The sequence below is a fragment of the Canis aureus genome, chromosome 9 (assembly GCF_053574225.1).
Source record: "Canis aureus isolate CA01 chromosome 9, VMU_Caureus_v.1.0, whole genome shotgun sequence".
Classification (NCBI taxonomy): domain Eukaryota; kingdom Metazoa; phylum Chordata; class Mammalia; order Carnivora; family Canidae; genus Canis; species Canis aureus.
Window position 1 is genome coordinate 16,131,836 of NC_135619.1, and position 24,374 is coordinate 16,156,209.

Genomic DNA, 24,374 nt, shown 5'->3' on the forward strand with positions numbered 1-24,374 from the left:
CTGAGCATCTTTTCATATATCTATTGGTCATCTGGATGTCTTCTTTGGAAAAATGTCTATTCATGTCTTCTGCCCATTTCTTAACTGTGGGGTGTGTGTGTGTGTGTGTGTGTGTGTGTGTGTGTGTTGTTCGAAAAGTTCTTCATAGGTTTTGGATATTTCAGATATGTCACTTGCAAATCTCTTCTCCCATTCCACAGGCTGTCTTTTAGTTTTGTTGGTAGTTTCCTTCACTGTGCAGAAGCTTTTTATCGCAATGAAATCCCAATAGTTCCATTTTTCCTCTTGTTTCCCTTGTCTCCAGAGACATGTCGAGTAAGAAGTTACTACAGCCAAGGTCAAAAACATTGCTGTCTGTGTTCTCCTCTAGGATTGTGATGGTTTCCTGCCTCATGTTTAGGTCTTTCATCCATTTTTAATTTATCTTTGTGTATGGTGTAAGGAAGTGGTTCAGTTCATCTTTCTACCTGTGGCTGTCCTGTTTTCTCAACACTATCTTTTTGAAGAGACTGTCTTTTTCATTGGATATTCTTTCCTGCTTTGTTGAAGATTAGTTGATCATATAGTTGTTGGTCCATTTTCTGGGCTTTCTATTCTGTTCCATTGACCTAAATTTTGGTTTTGTGCTAGTACCATGACTACAGCTTTGTAAAACAGCTTCAAGTCCAGAATTGTGATGCCTCTAGCTTTGGTTTTCTTTTTCAGGGTTGCTTTGGCTATTTGGTATCTTCTGTGGTTCCATACAAATTTTAGGATTATTTATTCTAGCTCTGTGAAAAATGCTGGGGGTATTTTGATAGGGATTGCATTAAATGTATAGATTGCTTTTGACTCTATAGACATTTTAACAATGTTTGTTCTTCCAGTCCACGAGCATGGAATATTTTTCCATTTCTTTGTGTCCTTTTCAATTTCTTTCATAAGTGTTCTATAGTTTCAGAGTACAGATCTTTTACCTCTTTGGTTAGATTTATTCCTAGATATCTTATTGGTTTTGATGCAATTATAAATGGGATCACTTCATTTATTTCTTTTTCTGGTGCTTCATTATTGGTTGTTGAATAGAAATGCAACAGACTTCTGTACATTGATCTTATATCTTGCAACTTTGCTGAATTCATGTATTAATTCTAGCAATTTTGAGGTGGAGCTTTTTTGGTTTTCTACATAAACTACCATGTTGTCTACAAATAGTGAACGTTTAACTTCTTCCTTGCTGATTTGGATGCCTTTTATTTCTTTTTGTGATTTCTGATTACTGAGGCTAAGATCTCCAGCATTATGTTAAATAGTAGAGGTAAGAGTGGACACCCATCCAAGCTCTCAGTTTTCCCCCATTGAGGATATTAGCTGTGGGCTTTTCATAGATGACCTTGATGATGTTGGTGATGAGGTCTGTTCCATCTATAGCTACTTTGTTGACAGATAAAACCCTTGGAATTTCATGTGATGAGCGCAATAAAGGTAGCTTTTGTTAGGTTAATGAAGCGGCTCCAGGAAAGTACTACAGAAGGAGTCTGGTCACCAGTGGAGCCAACTAAGCAATTAGACATTTCAAATTTTCAGCGCTACTGTACCACCTCCCCCCACCAACTCCTGGAAGGGGAGAGGTTGAAGACTGAGTTCAATCACCAATGGCCAAGGATTTAATCAACTATGCCTGTGTAATGGAAGCCCCCATAAAAACCCAAAAGGAGGAGGTTTGAAGAGCTTCCCAGTTGGTGAACATGTGAAGAGGCCAGGAGAGTGTGGAAGCTCACCACCCTTTCCCTTGCCCTTTGCTTCTCTTCCATCTGGCTGTTCCTGAGTTATTCCTTTTATAGTAAGCAGGTGATCTAGTAAGTAAAATGCTTCTCTGAGTTCTAGGAGCTGTTCTAGCCAATCAATAGAACCCAAGGAAGAGGCTGTTGAAACCCCCTATCTACAGCTCTTCAGAAGCCCAAGCGGCAACCTGGACTATAACTGGTGACTGAAGTTGGGGATTAGGGGGGAAATTCTCGTAGACTGAGCCCTCAATCTGTAGATCTGACACAACCTCCAGGTAGTGTCAGAATTGAGATAAATTGTAAGACACCCAGCTGGTGTCAGAGAATTGCTTGGTGGTGTGTTAAGAAAACACAAACACATTAGAATTGGTGTCAGAATCATAGCCGGTGATCAGAAGTAGAATCAAAACAAGAATTGTAATCACTCAGTTATGCACTATTTTTAAGCAGCTACTTTATAAAAGCTAATTCAGCTAGGTACTTTGTTTCCCCAAGGGTATAAACAGAACCAAGTAAAATAAAACATGCTCATTAGTAGCTACAAAGGCAGTTTGTGATGAGTTCCTTGAAATTCATAGCATAGCATAATGGGAAATTAAGACCAAGGATAAAATTGGAATAGTATTTAATTTTGTCTTGAATAGATAAGATTTTGGCAGGTAAAAGGACAGGAGAGTCAAGATTTTTCCTGCTAAACTAGCTAATTGTTTTTCAGATATATTCTAATTGCAAAGTAAAAACAAACCTATCACTACTATAGGATCAACAGTTCAAAAACATAAATCCAGCTGGTGGTGGACCAAGGATGTCATTGTTATACAAAAAACAGTGCCCATGTGGGAATTCAAGTTCAGAGCTGCACAAGAGAAAGTCTGCCAGGGAAAATCAACTCCTTTTCCTGGTGCCATACCAAACCCTGCACTGAGCAACCTTGAAAGTCCTTCAATTCAAGGGGAAGGCATTCAAGGCAGCAGGCTCCACACAGGTAGTTAAATGCGGAGGCTGTGCTCCCTTGATTTTGTAGCCTTAGAAAACAGGGCCATTCCATTACTGCTAATAACATAGACCAAGAAGCAGAGACAAGAATGCTTTGCTTTTGAAGCTAAATCCCCACAGGAAGGCTGCTTTGCTCTGTGTAGGCAGAAAGAGACAAAGAGTTGCAAGAAAACAGTCACATCCTCCAGCACTTTTATCTCCTTGCTGCCTAGCTACTTTCATAGGTAGAGGAGAGGGAAAATTCTTACGGATGGCCCAGAATAAGCAGGTGCCTCTCTCATGAGCTTCGGGAACACAACCTCTGCAAGGTTTAGTAACACAATCTCTAAAGAGCTGCCCCGTGAGAGAGTAAGCTGCCCTTGACTAGTAAGGTTTGGGAAAGTGTTTCTTACCTCTTCTTGTCTCTTCACGTAGAGTTTTATTTCCCATTGGTTCTTCCAGGCTTCTTCCTCAGGCTGCAAGGAGGAAGTGCAAAGTTGCTTTATTATTTGAAACCAAAGTACATTATTAGGGTTTAAAAACAAGAAAGAAAAAAAAAATAAGCAAGAGCAAGAAGTTTAACAGCATCAATTTCTACAACCTTCTCACTTCAGTATTTCAACATGACAATCCTCGTTTCTGCTAATGCCAATCCAGTGACAGCTTGCTCACTCCATCATGGGTTCTTCTGGCTCCTACAGAGAGCTTCCTAATCTTAAGCCAAAATTTGACTTTCAGTTACTTTGAGCAAACAGTAAGGAAAGAGAAGAAAAAGAATAACTGAACAGGAAAATATTTCCCCGAGCAAAGAGGAGAAAAATCCACCAACTACAGAGCAGCATTTAAAAGAGAGACAGAGAAATAGAGATCTAAACCCAAACCACATGTATCTAGAGATTTGGCGGAGAAGTTCAGATTTTCAGATCTAGTAGACTAAACAGTGTAAAAAATTAACATGAACAAAGGAGATTTAATAGAGACCTGTAGGTATACTACTAACTTTGTATTCTTCCAAAAATAGACATTCTCAAATACTTTCGGAACAAAATTTGTTTAGGTATTAGGTTACTGAAAGCCTTTTAAGACTGAGTATGCAATAAAACTGGGAATAAGTAACAAATACTTATTTCCAAAATAACAAACAAATATGCACATATAAGCCACTAGACATTTTTTTTTTTAATTCTTGGTTCAGAACAAAAAATAAACTCTAAAGTTACCGACTGTCCAGAAATAATGAAACTATTACTAGGAATAAGCATTCAATTGTTACCTGTATGTCACTTATCTTTAAACTACTTTATACTTAATCCTCAAAACACCATGAGGTAGAGGCTATTACTCCATTTTTCAGGTGAGGAAACAGGAACACATAGAGGCCGAATAGCTTACCCAAGGTCATATGGGTAGTAAGTAGCAGTATCAGAACTTGAACCCAGACATTCTAGTTCTAAAGCTCACATCTTTAACTACTAGACTGTAAAATTCCATAAAACCCTACAGGAATGGCCAAGGTCATAAAGAATAAAACTCATACCCTTAGTAGCTTTTTAATTTTTAAAAAACAAATTAGGTGACACAAGATTGCAATATGATGGCAGACTTAGTAAATGATCCTATTGCCTCCTTCTGCGCTAAATGGGTAGTGGAAGAAAAAAGTGGAAATCTTTCCCTGGCTGAAGATTTATCAATGTCTGTGTTATGGTGTGGAGGTGGACATGAACATTACATTATATGTTACGATGTTGTATTACATCGAACATTATATGTTCGAGTGTCCTCGAACATTACATAGACACCAGCTAAGGACTGATAAGAATCATGGCTTTGACTAGCAATTCCATGAGTATTACAGCCATCTGTCCATATGCAGTCAGAATTATTTCTGCATATGTGGAGTCAAAATTGAGTTCTGTGATGACATCTGTAATGATTTTGACTACTCACTTGCTAAATTGCTATAAATGGGTACCTTCCAGAATGAAGTGGTTAAGAGCCCAGACTGTATCAGATCTTGGCTTGAGGCTATGGCTTGGCCACTTGCTCGTTTTAAGACCTTGGTAAAGTTACTTATTCTTACTTTCCTCTTATACAAAATGGGAAAAACAATATCTACCCCCACCACACCATCTCCTGAAGTTGTAAAAACTAACTCTAAAGCACTTAATAAGGTACCTGGCACAGAATAGCTTCATTCTCTCACTTGATACATGCTCTACACATACACAACACTGGAAAATAAATGGCTATCAGCAGACCAAGAATTGAAGATTTTCCACCCTCCAAAAGTCAGAGTAGACAGAAAGAAATTGTCAGAGGAAACCATAAGACTTCAGAATCTTAATAGTACGCTAGGGTATTTGGACAAGCTTCTTGATAACAAAACAAAAACAAACCTAAAATCTCTCAGTAAAATGTTAAAAAATAAAAAACAGATACAGCTTTCTTAAAAATAGGAGGAGCTAACAACACAGAAATAACCAGAAGAAAGGGGACTCTGGAGATAAAAGAGCACAGAAGCCACTGTTGCACCCATTAGACCTGAACTTGCATGTGAAAGGCTTCCTGTTGCAGAAGGGACAGATGTCAAAGCTCAGACTCACAGGAGATAGGATGTCTAATGGGAGACTCTCCCCTCAATAAGCCAGGACCCATAGGTGAGGATGAAGCAGAACAATCCAGGCCTTCTGTGAGATCTTGCATTCGAGAGAGACCCAGAACTCAGGGCTCAAACTAGGAGTAGGGTCATTCTGGACTAGAGTTGCCCTCAGGTGCCAAGCAGAAGCCAACTCGAATGCTCTCTGGAACACTAGCTTTGTTTTAGTTCCCCACTGGTTCTTAGAGATACTCCAAGTACAATAATCCAGAACCAATGAGGAGGATGCGCACTAAAAACAGGTTACCTCGAGGGAAAAAGGCAGAAAGGGGCGTGTGTGCGTGTACACACACACATACACAAACACAAGATCTGGCCTGACTATAAAAGAAGTCCACTTATTATGTTTAATGAATATGTACGCTATGCCTCTGCAGGGAACGCAAAGTTTTTATCAAGTGATCTTGCAAATGAGAAAAAGAATCAAATAGAACTTCTACAATTAAAAAATGTGATAACCAAAGTTAAGAAATCAGTGGATAAGGTAACGGAAGATCATGAGCAGAGATAAAAATCAAAACAAGTTATCTAGAACATAGTCCAGAGAAACAAACAGGAAAATGGGTAAGAAGTAAGAGGTACAGATAGAAGAACAAGGGGATTCAGTCAGGGTCCCCAGGGAAGAGTAGGACAGAGACCACATTTGAAGAGATAATAACTGAGAATTTTCCCTAACTAATCCAGATTCAAGAAGTTCCATAAATTCCAATTACAATAAGTAAAAATAAGTCCATACCTAGACACAACACAGTAAAACTCCTTAAAAGCAAAGACAAGGAGGGTACTCCTAAGCTAAGTCCAAGAAAAAAAATATTTTCTAAAAACATATGTTTTATTTATTTATTTGACAGAGAGTGAGTGAGCGTGGGGGCGCACAAGCACGGGGAACAGCAGGCAGAGGGAGAGGGAGAAGCAGGCTCCCCCTGAGCAGGAAGCCACTGCAGGGGATCCGTGTGGGGCTGGATTCTGGGACCTGAGACCCCAGATCATGACCTGAGCCGAAGGCAGATGCTTAACCCACTGAGCCACCCAAGCACATCCCAAAACAACAGATTTTGTTAAAAAGGGAGTGCTGGACAGACAGCAACCATACCAAAAAGAGTAATCTTTTAGTATGCTGAAGATCATTATCAACCTAACATTCCCAGTGAAAATATTTCTAGAACCAAGATGAAATCAAGACATTTTCAGAAAAAAAAAAAGTTTATCACCCAAAGGAAAATCTAAAACATGCTCTTTGGGTAGTAGCAAATATGATCCAAAATTGTTGATCAGACACGTGAAAAGGACTTGTGAGTTCATGTAAATAAACCCCAAATGCATAAAGTAGGTCTTGTGTGTTCTAAATACAGAAAAGTCATTGCCTTTTTGGAAGGAGGGTAAAGTTACCAATTAACTTTAGACTTTGATACATGTTGCGATTTTTCAAGATAACATATAAGAGGAACAGAGAAGGAATGTATAATGCCTAAACTAGTAGGGGAAAAACAGAATTATAAAAAGTTTAAAAGATGCAAGAAGGGAGAAAGTCCAACAACACAGAAGTACAGAGAACAAAGTAAGGTTAGATTTAAGCCAAATAAAAAAGTGATCACACTTCACTTAATTGAAACATATACAAAAGAGTGAGAAAAAATCTCTACGAGCTGATAAAAATATTTCCTGAAAAATCACCTCAAAAGTGAAAAAGCAAGAGGCAAAAAATTACCCGTCATCTTTTGTGTAAGAAAGGAAAGATAGAAATACACGTGCTTATTTTTTGCAAAATAAAACAAAAGGTAAATGAGAAATAAAATCAGGGGCCTATGGGGGAACAGGGCATCGGTATCTGTGAAGTAGAAGGGATAAAGAAGGGAACAAGACTTCTAAGTATACCTTTTCATATAGTTTTGACTTTTGAACCATGTTAATATTTTATGCATTCAAAAAATAAATTGAAACAAGAATGGGGAAAACATGAAAGTTGAATACAAATAGAAACAAAAAAACCCAACCATATATCACATTGACTGTATCCATAATTATACACATAATTACACAGACGGAAAAAAATTAATCTAAATAATTTCTGAACACAGTACTGACAACATACCTCAATGGAATACAGTTTAGTCTAAGGACAAAAAGAAAGCTACCGAGAAAATGTTTAAGTGACTGAGTAAGCTTGTTGTTGATGAAGCCATTATGAAATATTTTGAATTTATCACAGGACTGGACAAATATATTGTTGGGAACCCAGGTTCTCATTGTAGAAGATAAAAGGTACAAATATTGAAAGTGTACTGAAGAGAAAAAAAAAACAACCTTGTGATCTAAAAATAGAATTAGAGATCTCATTAGTGTAAACTTGAGATTGCTTAGCTTTCCACAGAAAGGACCTGGAAGCAATTACAGCTCTGTACCAAAGAGCACCTCTGGCATCTAGACCTTAGTTTTGAATACTGTTCCCTGCTATAAAGGAACATTAGGACATCTTGGAGAAAGGACGGTTTTCAGTGCTGAGACGGGGTAAGTTAAGAAGAAGCCTGGAAGACTTTGTACCAGAATAAAGTAGTGCTCTCGGGACTCCTGGGTGGCTCAGGGGTTGAGTATCTGCCTTCAGCTCAGGGCATGATTCTGGGGTCCTGGGATCGAGTCCCACATCACACTCCCCACAGGGAGCCTGCTTCTCCCTCTGCCTATATCTCTGCCTCTCTCTGTGTGTCTCTCATGGATAAATAAATAAAATCTTAAAAAAAAAAAAAAAAGTTGTACTCTCAAACCTGGTGGGTACTACCACAAGAACAGGTTTCCTTGACACCAGAGCTTGAAGGAGCTGGAGATGGCCAAACTGGGGGTAATTTAAACTTCAAAATGAATAATGACAGGAACAGATTATAACACTATATAACAAAATCATCCACGAGTCCACTCTGATCCCAAAACTTTACTTTAAAAGGAATGGGCAAGAGAGGAGAGAAAAGGGAAGCTGGTCTATAGAGTAGAATGCCAACCAGTAAGTGTAGAAGGAAAGATAGAAATCAAAAATCTTTTTTTTTTTTTTCTCAACAGTGAAAATCACCAATGGAGGATAAAATATGGAGTAAGAGATTGCTGGGGAGCAGAGTGTAGAGAAACCCAAAGGAGACCTACCTTAACCAGGGAAGCAAGCTTATCACAATGGGACAAATTGTCCCGTGCGCCTCTAACACACCCACCAATGAAAACACGGCATCGTCGTGGCCATCCTCTGGTCAGTATTATTTGTGTAGGCCTACACTGAAACATAGAAGGAGTCAGACAAATACAAAGAGAGATACCTGGCACAACTACTGAGGTGGGATCTTGAAAGAGATAGAGGACACAGAGAATGAAAAATCAAACGAAAAAAGAGTCTGGATCTCTGTTCTTCATTAGTGAAAACTAAATGTTAGTATCCAAGGCTCTTGGTTGAATCCTGGGTGGAGGAAAATGTGTACAAGACCTTTACTGGGACAACTGGGGATATCTGAATGTGGACTATTGGATGATAAAACATCGTATCGATGTTAAAAGTGAAATGGAAATTGAATGATTATGTTGTGGTCAGAGAAGGTCTATGTTCTTAGGAAATAAAGGCTCAGCTCTCACCCAGTTCAAAAAATGCCTTTGCATGTGTTTATGAATTTTTCATATATATACACACACACATAAGCATCTGCAACTTCACATCTTCATATAGAGAGAGAATGTAGCAGAGTGCCAATGATTGGTGAATCTAATTGGTGTTTTTGCTTGCAAATTTTCTGTAGATTTGTAATTTTTCAACACCAAAAGTTGGGGGAAATTTAACTGAAATATTCATTTAAAGGACAAATGATTATACTCAATTGAAAAAAGAAAAAAGAAAAAAGATCCAACTATATGCAGTAGATAAGAGAGCCATATTCAAACCCCAGGATACTAAAAAAATTGAAAATGAAGATTTTAAAACGGTAGCGCGGGTGGCTCTCTAAATACCAGACAAGATAAATTTTAAGCAAAAAGTATTCCTGGAAAAAGTAATCTCAGTGATTTTTCAAAAAGTTCAATTCACAATTTAAAAATTCTAAAACTGTGTATGTCTAATAAAATGGCTTCAATATCTAAACCCAAAGCAACAGAAATACAAAGAGAAGTAGAAAAACCCACATCCATAGTGAGAGATTTTAACCTAAATCTCAGTTGTTGACAGACCAACTAGCCAAAGCAGAACTCAAATGAGAGGAAAAATCCAGATATGCAAGAACCTGAAGGTTAGCATCCATAAACGCCTTCTGAAATACTATGGGATACTCCCTGGCTAAAGAAAAAAATAAGTCCAAAAGGAAGACACAGACCTACAGAAACCAAGGGCAAGAGAGAAAGCAATTTAAAAACAAACAAAAACCTCTAAAAATTCATCATTAAGAAAAAAAACAACCCTAGAATTAGTATCTGAGATTATCTGAACGTGAGAGGTGGCTGGAATCTTGAAGGAACTGAAAGCAGGCAGATACGGTTATTTTGTACAAGAGGACGCTACAGATTCTGATTAACTCCAGAGGATAGAAAAATATTTAGATGCACATCAAAAATTCAAGGTTAACTACTTGAAAAATGTAGTGCGTTGCTTCTGAATGACTTGAGTAAAAAACAGCTACGAGAACAAAAGTAAACAAACAAGAACTTGATCAAAGATAGGAAAGTAACAAAACAAGAAACTAAGCATGGTAAAACACAGTATGTCAATCCAAACACATCAGGGACTCCAACGGATGGCTCATATGAGGAGAAACAAAGCTAGGAGCTATTTACAAGAGATACCCCTAAAATAAAATAGCACCACAAAGTTAAAAATAAAGAGATGGGAAAAAAATCCACATACCAGAAAAATGCCACAAGAAGAGTACGATAGTCTCAGATAATACAGAGTTGGAGTCTATAGTCACCCACAGAAAACAGAGGTATATATTTTTTAAAAAATCACAATCCAAAGGGGCACCTGGGTGGCTCAGTGGTTGAGCGTCTGCCTTGGGTTCAGGCTGTGATCCCAGAGTCCTCGGATCGAATCCCGCATCCCTCTGCCTGTGTCTCTGCCTTTCTCTGTGTGTCTCTCATGAATAAATAAATCTTAAAAAATCGCAATCCACGAAAATCCTAGCAGTCACACCCAGTTGTGCACTATCCCCAGAATGTCAAAGTACAAAAAGTAAAAAATCTTCATAAAAATATATGAAAGGAAAATCCGTAAGTGCAGTAGGTCTAATATTCTTGGAGTCCACTCCTATATATCCCCTCCAGATTTCTCCTGATTTATTAGCAAAGTCTTAAAAGTCTTTAATGTGTAAAGTTATTTTTTTGCCAAGATGTCAGTGTCTTTCTGTCCCAAGAACCTGCTAAGAAGGGACCCTTTTGATCGAGCTAATGGGAGTAAGTATGGCCGTGGGGGGTCTGGAGGAGAATGAGCATCCCCCTTCAAGACATCCGCCCCTAGTGGAGGTGATCCGGTAGGTTTCAGGCAAAGGAGGGCAAGGGTCTTGAGATATTGGCAGGACAAGACACTTACACGGGCAAGGCAAGCTTGGGGTGATCTGGGGCTTCAAGATTGGTCGTTTTATCGAAGTCTAACCAGACATTTCCCTTCCAAGTTTTGGAACCCCATCTTTTCCAGCTGATGCCCTAAACTTGAACATAAGAATTTATGTTCTTTGTGAATTTAGAATTTATTCATTGTGAATTTAGTCCTCCTAACGCTACAATCCACACAATTAAAGTTTGTACCTGCCTTTTAGCAATATCAGCTCTGTGACTAAAAGAAGCACTAATTCTTGGAGGGCTCTGCTATCCTATAATTAGACCAGGCTCTGAGCTGAGAACTAATGGACCTGAACTTGTCCTTTCCTCTTTGTAAAACACTCTAGCAGTCTCAGGCCAATCTGCCCCACAACTCTGTTCTTTAGTCCTTGTTACTGAGTCCAGTGCAGCAGTTGCTTGAGATCTCAAGGCATTTGCTTCCAGTGACATTGGATCACAATTAACCACAGGTGATAGCTTGATTCCTTGTGATTCCAGGGCATGAGGCATGCATGAGGATCACCAGAGTCCCATTTCCCATTAGCAAGGAGCAGAGCACTGCACTTAAGCCTAGCCAAATCCCCAAATACCATTTGTGTGTGTGTGTGTGTGATATTTATCTTCTGGGACCACTCCCAGTGCCATTTCTATCACTGTGAGTCCAGGCAAGAGACAGAAACTACCAAAGAATTTGATCAGGGAAGATTAATATGAGGAACTATCTGTGGGGAATACATTCTTTTTTTTTTTTTAAGATTTATTTATTCATTCATTCATGATAGACAGAGAGAGAGAGAGAGAGAGAGAGAGAGAGAGAGAGGCAGAGGACACAGGCAGAGGGAGAAGCAGGCTCCATGCAGGGAGCCCGACGTGGGACTTGATCCGGGGCTCCAGGATTGCGCTCCGGGCCAAAGGCAGGCACCAAACCGCGGAGCCACCCAGGGATCCCCTCTGTGGGGAATGTGTTCTAATAGAGAACGGGGCTATGGAAGAGCAACCAAGGAAGGAACAAGTTTGGAAGGGTGGCCCCTTCCCCAGAGTGGGATTCAGATCTCTTTCTAGAGGACAAGGCTGCAGCCCACTGGGTGGCGGAGGAGCACTGCAGACACCTAGGGCCAGACCTGGTCCGCAGTGGGAGAGCCCAGGCCAGGGTCAGCGAGCCTCCTGCAGGGTGCCCACGAGCAGAGCAGCTGGGCCCGGGACTGGCCATACAGCTTGCTGGCGGGGAAGCCCCCCTCGGTGTCTTACAGGTTCCAGGACAGCCAGGAGGCAAGCAGAACAGGACACTTAGAACAGCAGGGTGCCCCTGCCCCCTCAATGTCCCTCCAGCACCCCCTACTGACAAAGGTGGGCATCCAGCCGGATGGCAAAGGAGAACTGTTTAGAGTCTGGTTCCAGGGTCAAGGCAGAGAAGGGCACGTCTGGAGTGGGGAGACAGTAAATTGGTAACTACGCTGTTCACTCTCCATTGCACCCCCTTTTCCTTCACCCAGCTATGTAAGTATCCAGGCTCTTGACCTGGCTCAGTACCCGGAACCCGCATTCCTAGTGGGGTTAGTCCTGGGGAGCGCTGCCTGGAGGGGCGGGGGGCACCTTTATCACAGACGTGCTAGTCCCTGTTGGTGCCTCTGGGCACCCAAACTGCAGCCTTCACCCAAGAACATTGAAACCCAGCGACCCACCTTGCAGCGCTGCTCTCCTCCCGCCTCCCAGGGCCTCCTTGCCTTGCACACACCGCGGCAGCCCTGGCTGTGGGGCCAGCCCCAGCAGCCCCCAGCCCCCCAGTACCCCCCCCCCCCCCCCCCGCCTCGGGCATCGGACACGCGGGCCCAAGTGCGCGGCGCTACGGACTCTGCGGGGGGGGGGGGGGGGTGGGGGGGGTGGGGGGGGGTGGGGAGCGGGGAAGCTGGAAGCGGCCGAGGGGGGAGGGACCTCTGACCCTCAGGAGCCCCTCCAAGCCAGTGGTGCTCGGAGGACAGGCCCCGCAGCAGGGAGCGCTCCCAGGTCGGCAAGGCAAGCGCCACCACTGGTGCCCTCCCTGGACACGGCGCCTGACTGCTCAGGCCCCAGATCTCGGTGTTATGATGATCTCCAACTCTGGGACCCCCTAACGGTTGCAGGAGAAGACACGTGGCCCAGGTGTGGGGAATATGTTACCTAGAAGCTCCAGTTCATCCCGAGTCTAATGCAGTCTTTTTTTTTTTTAGAAGCCATCATCTAGTAGGGAAAGGAATGAATGTGATGTAGTTATTCTCCTTGACGATGAAACCCATAGTAATAAAATTTCCACGCCTAGAAGGTCTCCCCCTGGACCAGGCTCCGATGTGGGGTTAGAAATACCATCTCATTTGTGTAGCTCCATCCAGGTCAGGCATGGCTCATCCACTTATTCCATTTTACCACTGAGCTGAGCGAGCAGTGAGGCAGGGCCCACCTTGGGAAATGGGGTGAAGGGGGGAAATGCGCCCTGAGCCCGGCCACCCACCCCCTGCATTCTTCCTCCCAAGTTCCTGGAGCTGGGCCTCCTTCAGGGCTGCTCTCCATTATCGGAAACCTATTTCCTGCGTCCAGAGCTCTCAGACCTCTGATGTCAAGTGGGGAATCTGTTCCCAAACCAGTGCACGTGCCAGGAGACAAGGGGCGAGGTACCATCACTGAAGTAGATGAGTAATGAAATCTAGCTTTCACCTCTTAAGTGACAAGTGATTGCAATTACTTCATGTCTGCTTTCAAAAAAACCAAAGAGTGAATGTGACCCTATGTGATCTGGAAGGGCTAGCGCTGCCCACATCCCCTTTCTGAAGAAACAGCCTCACTAGGGATCCCCATTGCCTCCACTCCCAGCATGGGCAGACTTCCGATCTGGCCCCAAAAGATGAACTTTGCAAATCGTTGTGTGTTTTTTGTTTTGTTTTGTTTTGTTTTCCTAGAGGATTGGAAAACTGAAAGCAGCTGGAATGGCACATAGTGAGGGTATCGAGGTCCAGAGGAGACTCTCCAGCCAAGAGAAGGAGGACAGAAGAGAGAAAGTGAGGGGATCGCTGTCTTGAGAGTTTCCTTAGTCCTTGGCCGCTTTCTAGGCTTCCAGAGCTGGTCCAATGAGACTGCCACTCCTCTTGGCCTGTTCTTGGATGTCCATGACATTTCCTCTTGAATTCCAGTGCTATGAGAGCACAACTTAGATGGTGAACAAGTGGTCCATCAGTTAGCAGCAGAATTTAGTGCCACATCCTGGCCTCCAAAGCAAAACTGATATATCTGCCCTCAAAAGTAGGAGTGATCAAGAAAATACCCAACAGTTGTCCGGCAGAGGCCCCCACTCATCAGAATGGAGGTCTGCCCAGTCAGGTGCCAGCAGGTATATACCGGCCGCCAGCTTAAGTCAGGATGGCAGGTCATGGTGCTCGGAAGAAGACCATCAAAAATGGCTTCACATCTCCCTAAATGAGATAATGCAGCAAGAGCTTACCATAAATTATCAAGTATGATACAGTCTTCACATTTCTCCTACCCAGACTTGGCATTTCTAGCGTCACCCCACTTCCCATGGTGCCTGAAGTGAGACCCTTCTGAAACACAGGGGAAATCACCCTGGCCTGGCGCACAGGCCAGATCCTTAGGTGGAACTAAAGTAGTCACTTCAGGGGTGCCTGGGTGACTCAGTTGGTCAAGTGGCAGCCTGCAGCTCAGGTCATGATCCCAGGGTCCTGGGATGGAGCCCCACTTAGGGCTCCCCACTCAGCGTGAGTCTGTTTCTCTCTCTTCCTCTTCCCGAGCTTGCACTGTCTCTCTCAAATAAATAAATAAAAACCTTAAAAAAAAAAGTCACTTCAAACATTGGTTGTCCTGTATTCACATGAGTCAGAATGAGGCAGAGTGTGACCATCAGAGCAGGGAGAAAAATATCTCTGTGAGGTTCTCGGGGGAGATTGTGGATAAAGATATACAGTGTTGGTGGCCCTGGTAAAAAGCACAGGCATACTGACTCCCCATGGAGGAGGACCATTCACGCCTTCACATAACCCCTGTTGAGCTCCAGCAGTGATGTCCATTTTTGCACAGACCCAAATTAAAGTCGTGAAAAACAAAATAGGTAGCCCTTGCATATTTTTAAGCTACTATCTAAATGTTTCATTTTTGAGTTTAAGCAGTTGCAGACAATGTCACTCACAGTATAAATATTGACATTTTAAGATAAAACTGTTCTATTCTCTTAAATGTAAAAACAGAAATGGATAGTGAGATAGAATATGACCAGAGGTTGAGATGAGGGGCTGACAAATCCTCTTTAAGAAGCTGAGATGATCAGTATCCAGGCAAGGTGTTAGGGCAAGAATTCTCTACGTGGAGGGAACAAGTGCAAAGTCCCTGAGGCAGGAACAAGCCCAACTTTTTGAAGAACAGGAGACTGTTGGTGTTGCAGAAACATAGCAGACAAAGAAAAGAATAGTAAGAAAGAGGCTCTAAGAGAGAGAGGGATAGGCAAGGACTGGATCGTGTAGAACTCTGGAGGCCATTTGTGTGGATTTCTTTTTGCCCCTCCCACTCTCCACCCCTATACCCCTGCCCTGGGCCCCAGGAGCCTGACCTGTGTCTCTGTCAATGGGTTTGGGTGACAAGTGACTTCTAGATGTGCTTAGCCAAGGGTGGGCCCCAGCAGGGCTAAAGAGGCAAAAAGCAGGAGGATGGGGTGTTTCATCCCCCCGCTCCCTTTTTGCAGGGTCCCATGAGCCAGCTGGATTCCTCCAGCGAAGATCCCAGCTCCTGTCAGGGAGCCTCTCTTTCTGGTTACCATTTTCTTTCCCTGCCTTCCCACTGTCCACACCCCTTCACTCCCACCTGTGATCCCACCTGCTGAGATAGCCTTGGGTACTTCACTGTCTTGTGGTTTCCCTCCACCCTCCCCGCATTGGTCAAAAGCCTCTTCATTGAATTCTTCTCCAATTACCCCAATTGGCGTGGGTCATCTGTTTCCTCCTGGGACCCTGCGTCATACACCAGGATAAAGTGCTTACATTTTGTTAGCAGTATTCTTAGATCCTTTGGTAACCGTGTTGCATCTGCAGAAATTATAATACTGTATCACAGATCTTTTTTATTTTAGCTTTCATTTCCAGGGTTTTTATGGTGTTACAGGAAATGCAATGACTATATACATGATGCATGACAGAACTACGTGGTACTTGAGAGACAACTGGTCCATTGAGAACAAAATGCAGGCGGAGGCCATGAAGTTCACGTCTTGAGCGGCATTCCCATGCACACCCCTCTCTGGGGAATGCCGTCCCAGTAACTGCAGAGCCCATTCCCCTCTCCAGGTTAAAACTTCCTCTTCACCCTGGTGTTATTTGGAAAGCTTTTCAGCCATAACCATATTTAGTCATATTTGGGGTGGGGGGGGGAGTGGTAAGTCAAAAGCTAAAAAAGAAAAATAAAGAATATATATGTGCGTGCGTGTGTGTGTGTGTGTGTGTGTGTGTATACACACTTCCATAGTTGAGATCAGCTTACTCCTAGCATACTTGTCTGGGAAAGCCCCAGTCAGAGGTCACACAGCTAACAAAACCAACCAGAACCCAAACCTCTCCCTTCAATTGAGTGGACACTGGCTGCTTTCATTCATCTCAATCCAAGAAACATCATGTCAAGTCATGGCTTTGTCACACGGTTGGGAGCCTCAGTTAAGTGGCTGCCAGGCCCGGGCTGCAGGAAGACAGTCCATGCTAATCACTGCAAATCACAGCTGTCTTTTTTTTTTTTTTTTTTTTCTTAAGCCGAGTTTCCTTCATCAAGATAACAGAAATTTACTGACAAAAGGAAACTTACAGACAGCCCAGAGGGGAAGCAGGAGGTAAGAGTGAATTGCCCAGTTAAAAACAGGAACATGTGCAGAGGAGAAAGTTTCCCTCCCGGTGGAAACTAAGCCAGGTTGCCAGCACCCTGAGCAGCTGCTCCAGGATTGGGAGCCCCTGCACCACCCCTTCCCCAGCCCCCGACCCCCACGCAACACACGGTAATATGGTAACCAGACCTCAGGGCTCACACCTTCTGAGAAAGCCAGGGAAGGCTAAGGAGCGCCTGGGCTCAGGAAAATAAGAAGCAAAGAAAGGATGTAGAGGTTAGTTAAAAATAAAACTTATCAGATGAGAATTAAGTCCTAAGTCCGGAGAATGTTATCTCTCCCCACAGGAGGATGGAAAAAAAAATAGGCATGTCAAGGAGAACACGGGCCACAGGATGAATAAGCATAAAAATAGGAGGAAATGACCAAGCAAACGTGCCAACTCTGCAGGAGGAGGGCCTTTCTTGAGGTGCTGACTCTCCAGGACAGGCCGGTAACCCTCAAGTGTACACAAGACACTGGCCAAGCCACGGTTTCCTGTGCTGATGCATTTTTCCCCCGGTACCTTTTTCCAATCGGTTGCCTGCTCTCTGCCCCACCCCAGGCCCCATGTACCTTTACTACCTTTTCAGAAAAAATAAAGGTTCTTGGGGAACTCCTGCTTACCAGCCTTTTTATGGCAGGTAACCTCACCCCCAGGGAATTTTTCAAAATCTAGAAGCTGGCAAGTGCTTAAGCCCCGCTCCAGCTGCTCACCCAGGCCCTGGGCGAACAGCCGCCCGCCTCCCCACCCCCGCCCACCTACAGCTCGGGGAGATCTGGCAGGAATTTGGGCTCCTCCCAAAACTCCCTTCACAACAAGCCGACCACACCCGGACCCTGTTCTCTTTTAATTCCCTGGAAGCTCACGAATGATAAATAAAACAGTCCCTCCATTCCTCAGCCCGAAGTCACCTTCTGCCTGTACGCCCGCCCGCCAGGCATCTGTCGTAAGGGATACGCTCTTCTCCCTCAAAAACAGGCACAGAACAAAGACTACTTGTTAAATTAATTTTTAATGACCCTGTGTTTATCTGCTCCTAAAATTATGAATTTCATTCCACGACTGCTCTTAAATCTGCAATGCAAAATTGTGACCATAAAACACGACAGCCACCCTCCAAGCTCCCTCTCTGGCTTTCGGAAAAGAATCACAGAGTGGTCTTTATAAATTTTCTGAAAAATCTCAGCACTCAGGAGTGTGAGCAGCAACCACTTCCAAAAAAGCTGACTATTCTAAGTGCTAAGTTTATCAAAGGTCAAACAAACAGGATTTGAGAAAGAAATCTGGTGCCTTTTTGACACTCATAGTATCTATGTAAGCAAAAGAGCTGTGCTGAAGAAATGAAAACGACATCCTTCTACAAGCCACCTTAAAAAGATTAGGCGGAGACTGCTCAAGTGCCTTGGAGAACTCAAAATGTTTATAAACCTCCACTCCACGTCACTCGGAGGCGATGAAAGTATTGCTAAGACGCCGCCGGGGCCTTGCTGTCTTCTCCGTCGCTTTCTACTTATCCGATGGAGAACTGTCCCTAACAGAGCTACACTGACACCCCAGCTCGACCTCAACCCCAAATTGGGAAGGTAGCTGTATCAAAGAGAAAAATCTGCTTTCCTCCCCAAGAGCGCGTCAAAACAGGGACAGGAGAGCAGCCGTTGGCATGCTGCCCAGATGGCCCCATCAGGCGCCGTGGGCTGCCGGGAGGCCTCCTCATGGCACCCAGGAAATCCAATCCGTTTCCCTTCCAGTGGCCCCATCCTGCTCGTGTCTGGCGTTAGCCCAGGAGGCCAAAGTCGGGCCTGAGACAGCCAAAGGTCCCCTGGGAGCCCGAGAGGCATGCGGGCAAGATCCCATTACCAAGTCAAGGGAGGACGCCAACTAGGAATTTGGTGATTTCTGTTCATGTGGTTGACACTGAATAACTGACATTCCTTTAGAAGGCTGGGCAGGACACCCCTGTTGAGAACCAAAACATTATGTAAAATGCAAGCAGCACGCTCCCCTTGCTCCCCTTCTCCCTTCTCCCGACTCCACTCATTCCTGCTTTTCTGTGTGCCATCTCCTCTGCAGGGAGGAGATGACCACCAAAGACCACAAATCCTGAGGAGCGGCAAGTCCCAAGTCAAATCCTGGGTGCTACTCCATTACCCTGTCACCTCAGACAAGCCACCTGACTGTTCCGAGAACACTTCCTCCTGTGCGGAGAAGAGCCGTGTCACAGTGGCTGGAAAGAATAAACAAGTGAGAGCACGTAGCGCAGGCCTGGCACATAGGTATTCTTGGAGTCCAGGGAGTCATTTTACCCATTGTTCTACGTTAAGTCTCTTTAACCTCTCACCCCAGCCTTGCAAATGTAAAGGACACAGGCGCTGGTCAGCGCAGCCTCTCCAAGGGCCTAACCTAGCAACATGGGAGAAACAGCAACATATTAAAAAATCACATTCAGATGGGAGCCGAGTGGGTCTGAGTAGATTGGTTCTTTAATATAAACTAGCATGTATGACCCAACAGAGTTCAACTATAACCAGCCTCATTTTGAGAAAAACTATTTCTCTCTACTCTGTTTTGACAAGTCTCTAACCACCTGGCTAACTAGTGGTATTCGTTTCACGTCAGAGGGTTCAAGACTGGAGCCAGGTCAATCTTGTCTTATGTTTATTTAAAACTAACTTTACCAAGAACATCCTTTGGGCTAGTCCTTATAGTTAATCAAATATAAAAGTACCTGACATGTCCAAAATCCTATTTTATACAAACTGCTGACCCAGCATGGCATTTCCCATCATTGCTTTCTAAAACACAGGAAATTTTGGGACTGAATGGCCAAAAGAAATTAGGATGACCCAGCCTCGAAAGAACCCGATTTAAAGAAAAAAACCAAAATCATGTCTGAATGGATAGTTCATGATTCAGACAGCCCACCATTTAATTGGTATTAACTACTCTACTGAAGATCTTCTTAATGCACTTAGGTAAGACTTTTTATTTCCATGAAATTGGATCTCTGGTTCAAAATTGAATCTCCTGCCGAGGACTCTGCACTATAAAGGTGACGTAACACTGAGGTGGGCTCTTAACATTTCATTGCCAGGAATATAAAGGAAATTGATCAGATTATTTGCCAAATAATGTTTCTTTAGCAGGGCTAAGTCCTCCCCTAAGTGGGCTGTCAAAGAGACGACCAAAAAGCGGACACTGCTACAGTTTTATTTTCCAGGTTCAATCTTCTAGGGCTCAGATTCAACCATGAGAAACATCAGTGCATTAAAAAATTGATTTGGTATTTAGTTTATTAGTTTATAGGACCTTTGTCTAAAAAGGAAGAAGCAAGGCCTAAGAGGTCAGATCTTCTGGCAAGTCCAAATATTGACTCAAGTGAAAGAAGTAAGACACAGGACTGGAATGACATGATATTCCTTCAGAATCTTGTCACTCGCATCCTCATGACATTAGCAATCATGGGAAAAAGCTATAATTTTATGGAATACAGAAGTCCTAGTGAACAACATTCTTTCCTTCTCTCTTGCTGAAAGTTTTTCAAAACTGTTCCAAAGGAGGAATGTACCCTGTCCTGTCTGCAGTTATTCTTTTGTTACTCCTGTAGTCCCAAGCTACTCATGGGCAGAATTTTTTTCTTTGTTCAGCTTTCAGATTCATAGTGGTCAGAGACCTATTCCAATAGGTAAACAGATATGGAATGACACGGTGACCAAAGCATTCTAAAACTCTTAGCCTCAATCTGTAAGTTGATGAGAGAAAGACGTGTATAAAAAAATTCTAGCTTGCCCTTTTTGCTAAAGATGCAGGAAATGAATCAAACCATGAAAGCGCCGAGGTAGGAGAGCAAGTTTATTCAACAAGTATTTACTGAGCCCTTAATGTGCCAGGCACTATTTTAGGTGCTGCGAATACATTCCATTGATGAAAAACATACAAAAATCCCTGTCTTCATTGTGCTTACACTCTAGAGGAAGGATACAAGACAAGATACGTAATAAATAAGTAAATTACATAGGAGGTTAGAAGGTGATAATTACTATGAAAAAAAAAATAGAGCAGTTGTGAGAATGAAGACAAGTCTTATCTGGAAATTTTCCAAAACCAGAAATGGGAAAAAAAAATAAGTTTCTTTCTTGGAAAGTGTATATTATCTATAAATGACGAAAGAATATATTTCTGGCTCTTTACTGTTTATGGCATTTGTATGCAAGAAACTAAAGGGATTTAAAGATATGAAAATGGAACTGAAAACCAGAAAGACTAACTCTCCTAAAACAGGTGTACAATCCGGAGTTCTTGAGTTTGCTGCATTAGCAGGACCTCCCACATTCCTAGTGAATTCCAGGATTCTGGACATTCTGCCAGACACAGTGGGTCCGAGAGTCAATTCCGTTGAGGAAAGGCTCCTAGGAACAGAAACGTGTAGACATACTCAAATAGTCTCACGGGATTCTCTTGATTCATCTCCATTTCCTTTTTAAAATACAACACCTCATTTTTTGTTATTTTCTCATTCTGTTAAAGAAGGGTGAGCACATTAAAAAAGGAACACTGAAACATGGGAATGCCTACATTTCCAACCCCACTGCCATTCGCAGACTGTCCAAGATGCACACAGGCTTGTCGGGTATTGGCCTTTTGATACCATTACCAGACGTGGTTGCTTCTGAACTACCAACCAGGTAGGTTCTTTTCCCCCCTTTGACTGAAATTCAAATTCCATTTCAACAAAGTAATCCAAACAATTAAGGTCTAGTTTTTGCCTCTGGGGAATTAGGTTCTCTAAGTTAGAAGTGAAAGTAAAAAATAGATGGTGTATCATCTCTGACCAGAAAGTCCTATTTTCAGTAAAATGGAGGAGAGGCAGAAAGTCTAGGTTTCAGGACCAGGGGGAAAAAAAAAAAAAAGAGTGTCCACCCACAGGATACTTATAAACTGATGACTATGACAGCAGCCCTTTCTAGAGTAATAATGTCATTAGGTTGTGATGATTCTCCAGAAACCCCAAAAGCCCTGGATTAAGAACATCTGGAAATTGTGCAGATGACACAAATTTCTGTTTCCTGCAGTTAAGGTTTCACGGATGCCTCTCTGTGGCATCTGTCACCATTTTGTTTTTCTTTGCAAACCTCCTCCTTTCAAATCAGGAAGTGTACATAAAGTGCAAGTAAGATTCATTCCCTTGCCCATGCTTCCAGGATCTTGTTTTGGTAGCCAGTATTATCAAATCTATCAGTTAAACCGCTGGCCCGCTGGGTCATCTGCAGGTATTTCTGGAGTTAGCAAAATGAGTTCATCTGGCAAAGAGAGTGTCTGAAGGTGGATGCAGTCTTGGCAAGAAAACACAAAGTACCATACGCAAGACAGGGATGTGAATGATGCAAGCAGTCGGAGGGGGCTTCTTGTCACCGAGTCACTGAAGAGGCCTTCTTTGGATCTCAACTCTTAAAGAGATCTCAGGAGCCATGACTAAAACGAACGAGGTCAGCGGATTTCAGAGCACGGTCAATCCTCGGTGAGGGCAGATTCCGTTTTCCCTGGGTTGGGGGCAGAAAAGAAAGAGGGTAAGGAGCCAGGTCTGATGAGTTTAATGCCACAAATGGCATCAAAAAAGCCCCCAGTGAATACTTCCTATCTTATAACATAAAGGTGAGCATGGTGCCCCTTGACAGGACTTAGCACAATGTGTTTTCTTTGGGTTTTGATGGGAGTATGGTCCAAACGGGTCACAGGTTAGGTAACATTACGTACATCTTTATTTCAATCTTGGATGAACTTTTCTTGATTACTATGCCAATGGCCACTGTGACTGTTCAAGAGAAGGATACAATAAGTAACATTTCCCATATTCAGTGGGCCAGAAGCTTACCTTTCACAACCCCCCCTAGCAAGACCACAAACAAGCAGGATGAGTGTTTCAATACAACATATTTTGGGAAATGCTGCCTTACAGCTGGAGGCAGGACAGGAATGGTATTAAGGCTGGAGGGGACAGGAACCGTGCAAAGTCATATTCGGTTTGTATTATGTGAGCCCAGTGTTTGTAGAGAGAGTCATACTGCCACATCAATATAATTAATTAACCGTTATAACTGGGCTCCAATGTATCCCCTATGAAATGTGCCAAAATCATGGGCCAAACCTTTTGTTACGTTTGATGAGTGAACATTAATGACAAAAAGTTAACTATGTATGGTCACAAAATACGTGGACATTCACAAAGGAGGTCCTTTGCATTTTTTTTTCTGATTTTTCCAGCAGAGATAAGGCCAGGGTTTCAGGATTCAGCCCCTCAAGATGTCATTACAAATGAAGGTAAGCCACAGCTGAGACTGCGCAGAGTACAGCCGACCCTTGAACAATATGGGTTTGAGTTGCACGGGTCTACTTCCGCTCGAGTTTTTTTCCATAAATACAGAGCAGTACTGTCAATGTATTTTCTCTCCCTAATGATTTTCTTAAGAGCATTCTCTTTTCTCTAGCTGACTTTATTGTAGTACAGTATATAATACATAGACCATACAAAATATGTGTTAACGGTTTATATTTAAGGCTTCCTGTCAACAGTAAGCAATTAGTAGTTAAGTTTTGGAGAGTCAACATGTATATGCAGATCTCTGCAGCGGGGTGCCGGGGAGGGAGTGTCTGGGGTCAGCACCCCAAACCCCACCCCCCACTGTTGTTGTTCAAGGGTCAAGTATGTATTAGAATACATACACAAATGTTACATAAAAGTCACAGGCTGACTAGATTAAAAGTCACAGAAAATTCTCAAACACATACTAGTTAAATTCCTGAATTTCTTTTTGGCTTCTGCTCTCTCTTCAGCATCAAAGTACCAAACAGTCATGGCGTATCTGTGAAAGATAAGCAGATATAAGACAAGAGATTTAAAAATACCACCAAGAAACAAAAAATATTTAAGTCTCACATCAGAGTCATTTGTAAAGCCAACATTGAAAGTTTTCCCTATTATTAGAAGTCTGTCCCAATTTTAATTTAAAATAAACTTCTCTGGTTGCAATTCTATTTAAATGTAATGAAACATGTAAGGAATTCCAAGTATGCACCAGGCATTATCCTGAGCAATGGGAATTCAAATGATCTTGTGAATAAATCTGCCTCTTTCTCAAGGAGCTCAGGCTCTGACAGGGGAGACAGGCAATTTAACAAATAATGTAACAGGTCGACATGATCTACAGAGGAAGGACGAGAAGGGAGCCATTCTGCTAACGACTGAGAGACCCAAGCTGTTGGGGAGAACAGAGAGAAGAGGAGGTGACACGAGTAAAGTTCTAAAGAATGACTTATTTAAAGAACAGGACACTTTAAGCTCTTGGCTTGCTTCTTTAGTTTTGGATACTAACACAACGATGCAACAGAATAATGATGCCCTCAAGCTTTCTACTGTGTTTCCACTAATTTGCTTTATACCATCTATGGGATAGACTGTAATAGGAATCATTTCATGTGTGAGTTTTCAAAAAGTTTCATTTTATAATTATTATTAGCTACTGGAATTTCTACAGCACTTGATTT

The 24,374-nt window shown here is 42.7% G+C and overlaps 1 protein-coding gene across 1 annotated transcript in view; it reads right to left on the reverse strand.

Annotated features, from left to right (window-relative positions):
• Positions 1–20,671: 20,671 nt before the first annotated feature.
• EGLN3 (egl-9 family hypoxia inducible factor 3) overlaps positions 20,672–24,374 on the reverse strand; it is a 28,009-nt gene continuing 24,306 nt past the window's right edge. The window contains exons 4-5 of the mRNA XM_077908999.1: positions 23,619–23,692; positions 20,672–22,372 (exon numbers count right to left, since the gene is read on the reverse strand). Coding sequence (XP_077765125.1) covers positions 22,341–22,372; positions 23,619–23,692 — 106 coding nt within the window. The 3' untranslated portion in view covers positions 20,672–22,340. The remainder of the gene's footprint in view (positions 22,373–23,618; positions 23,693–24,374) is intronic.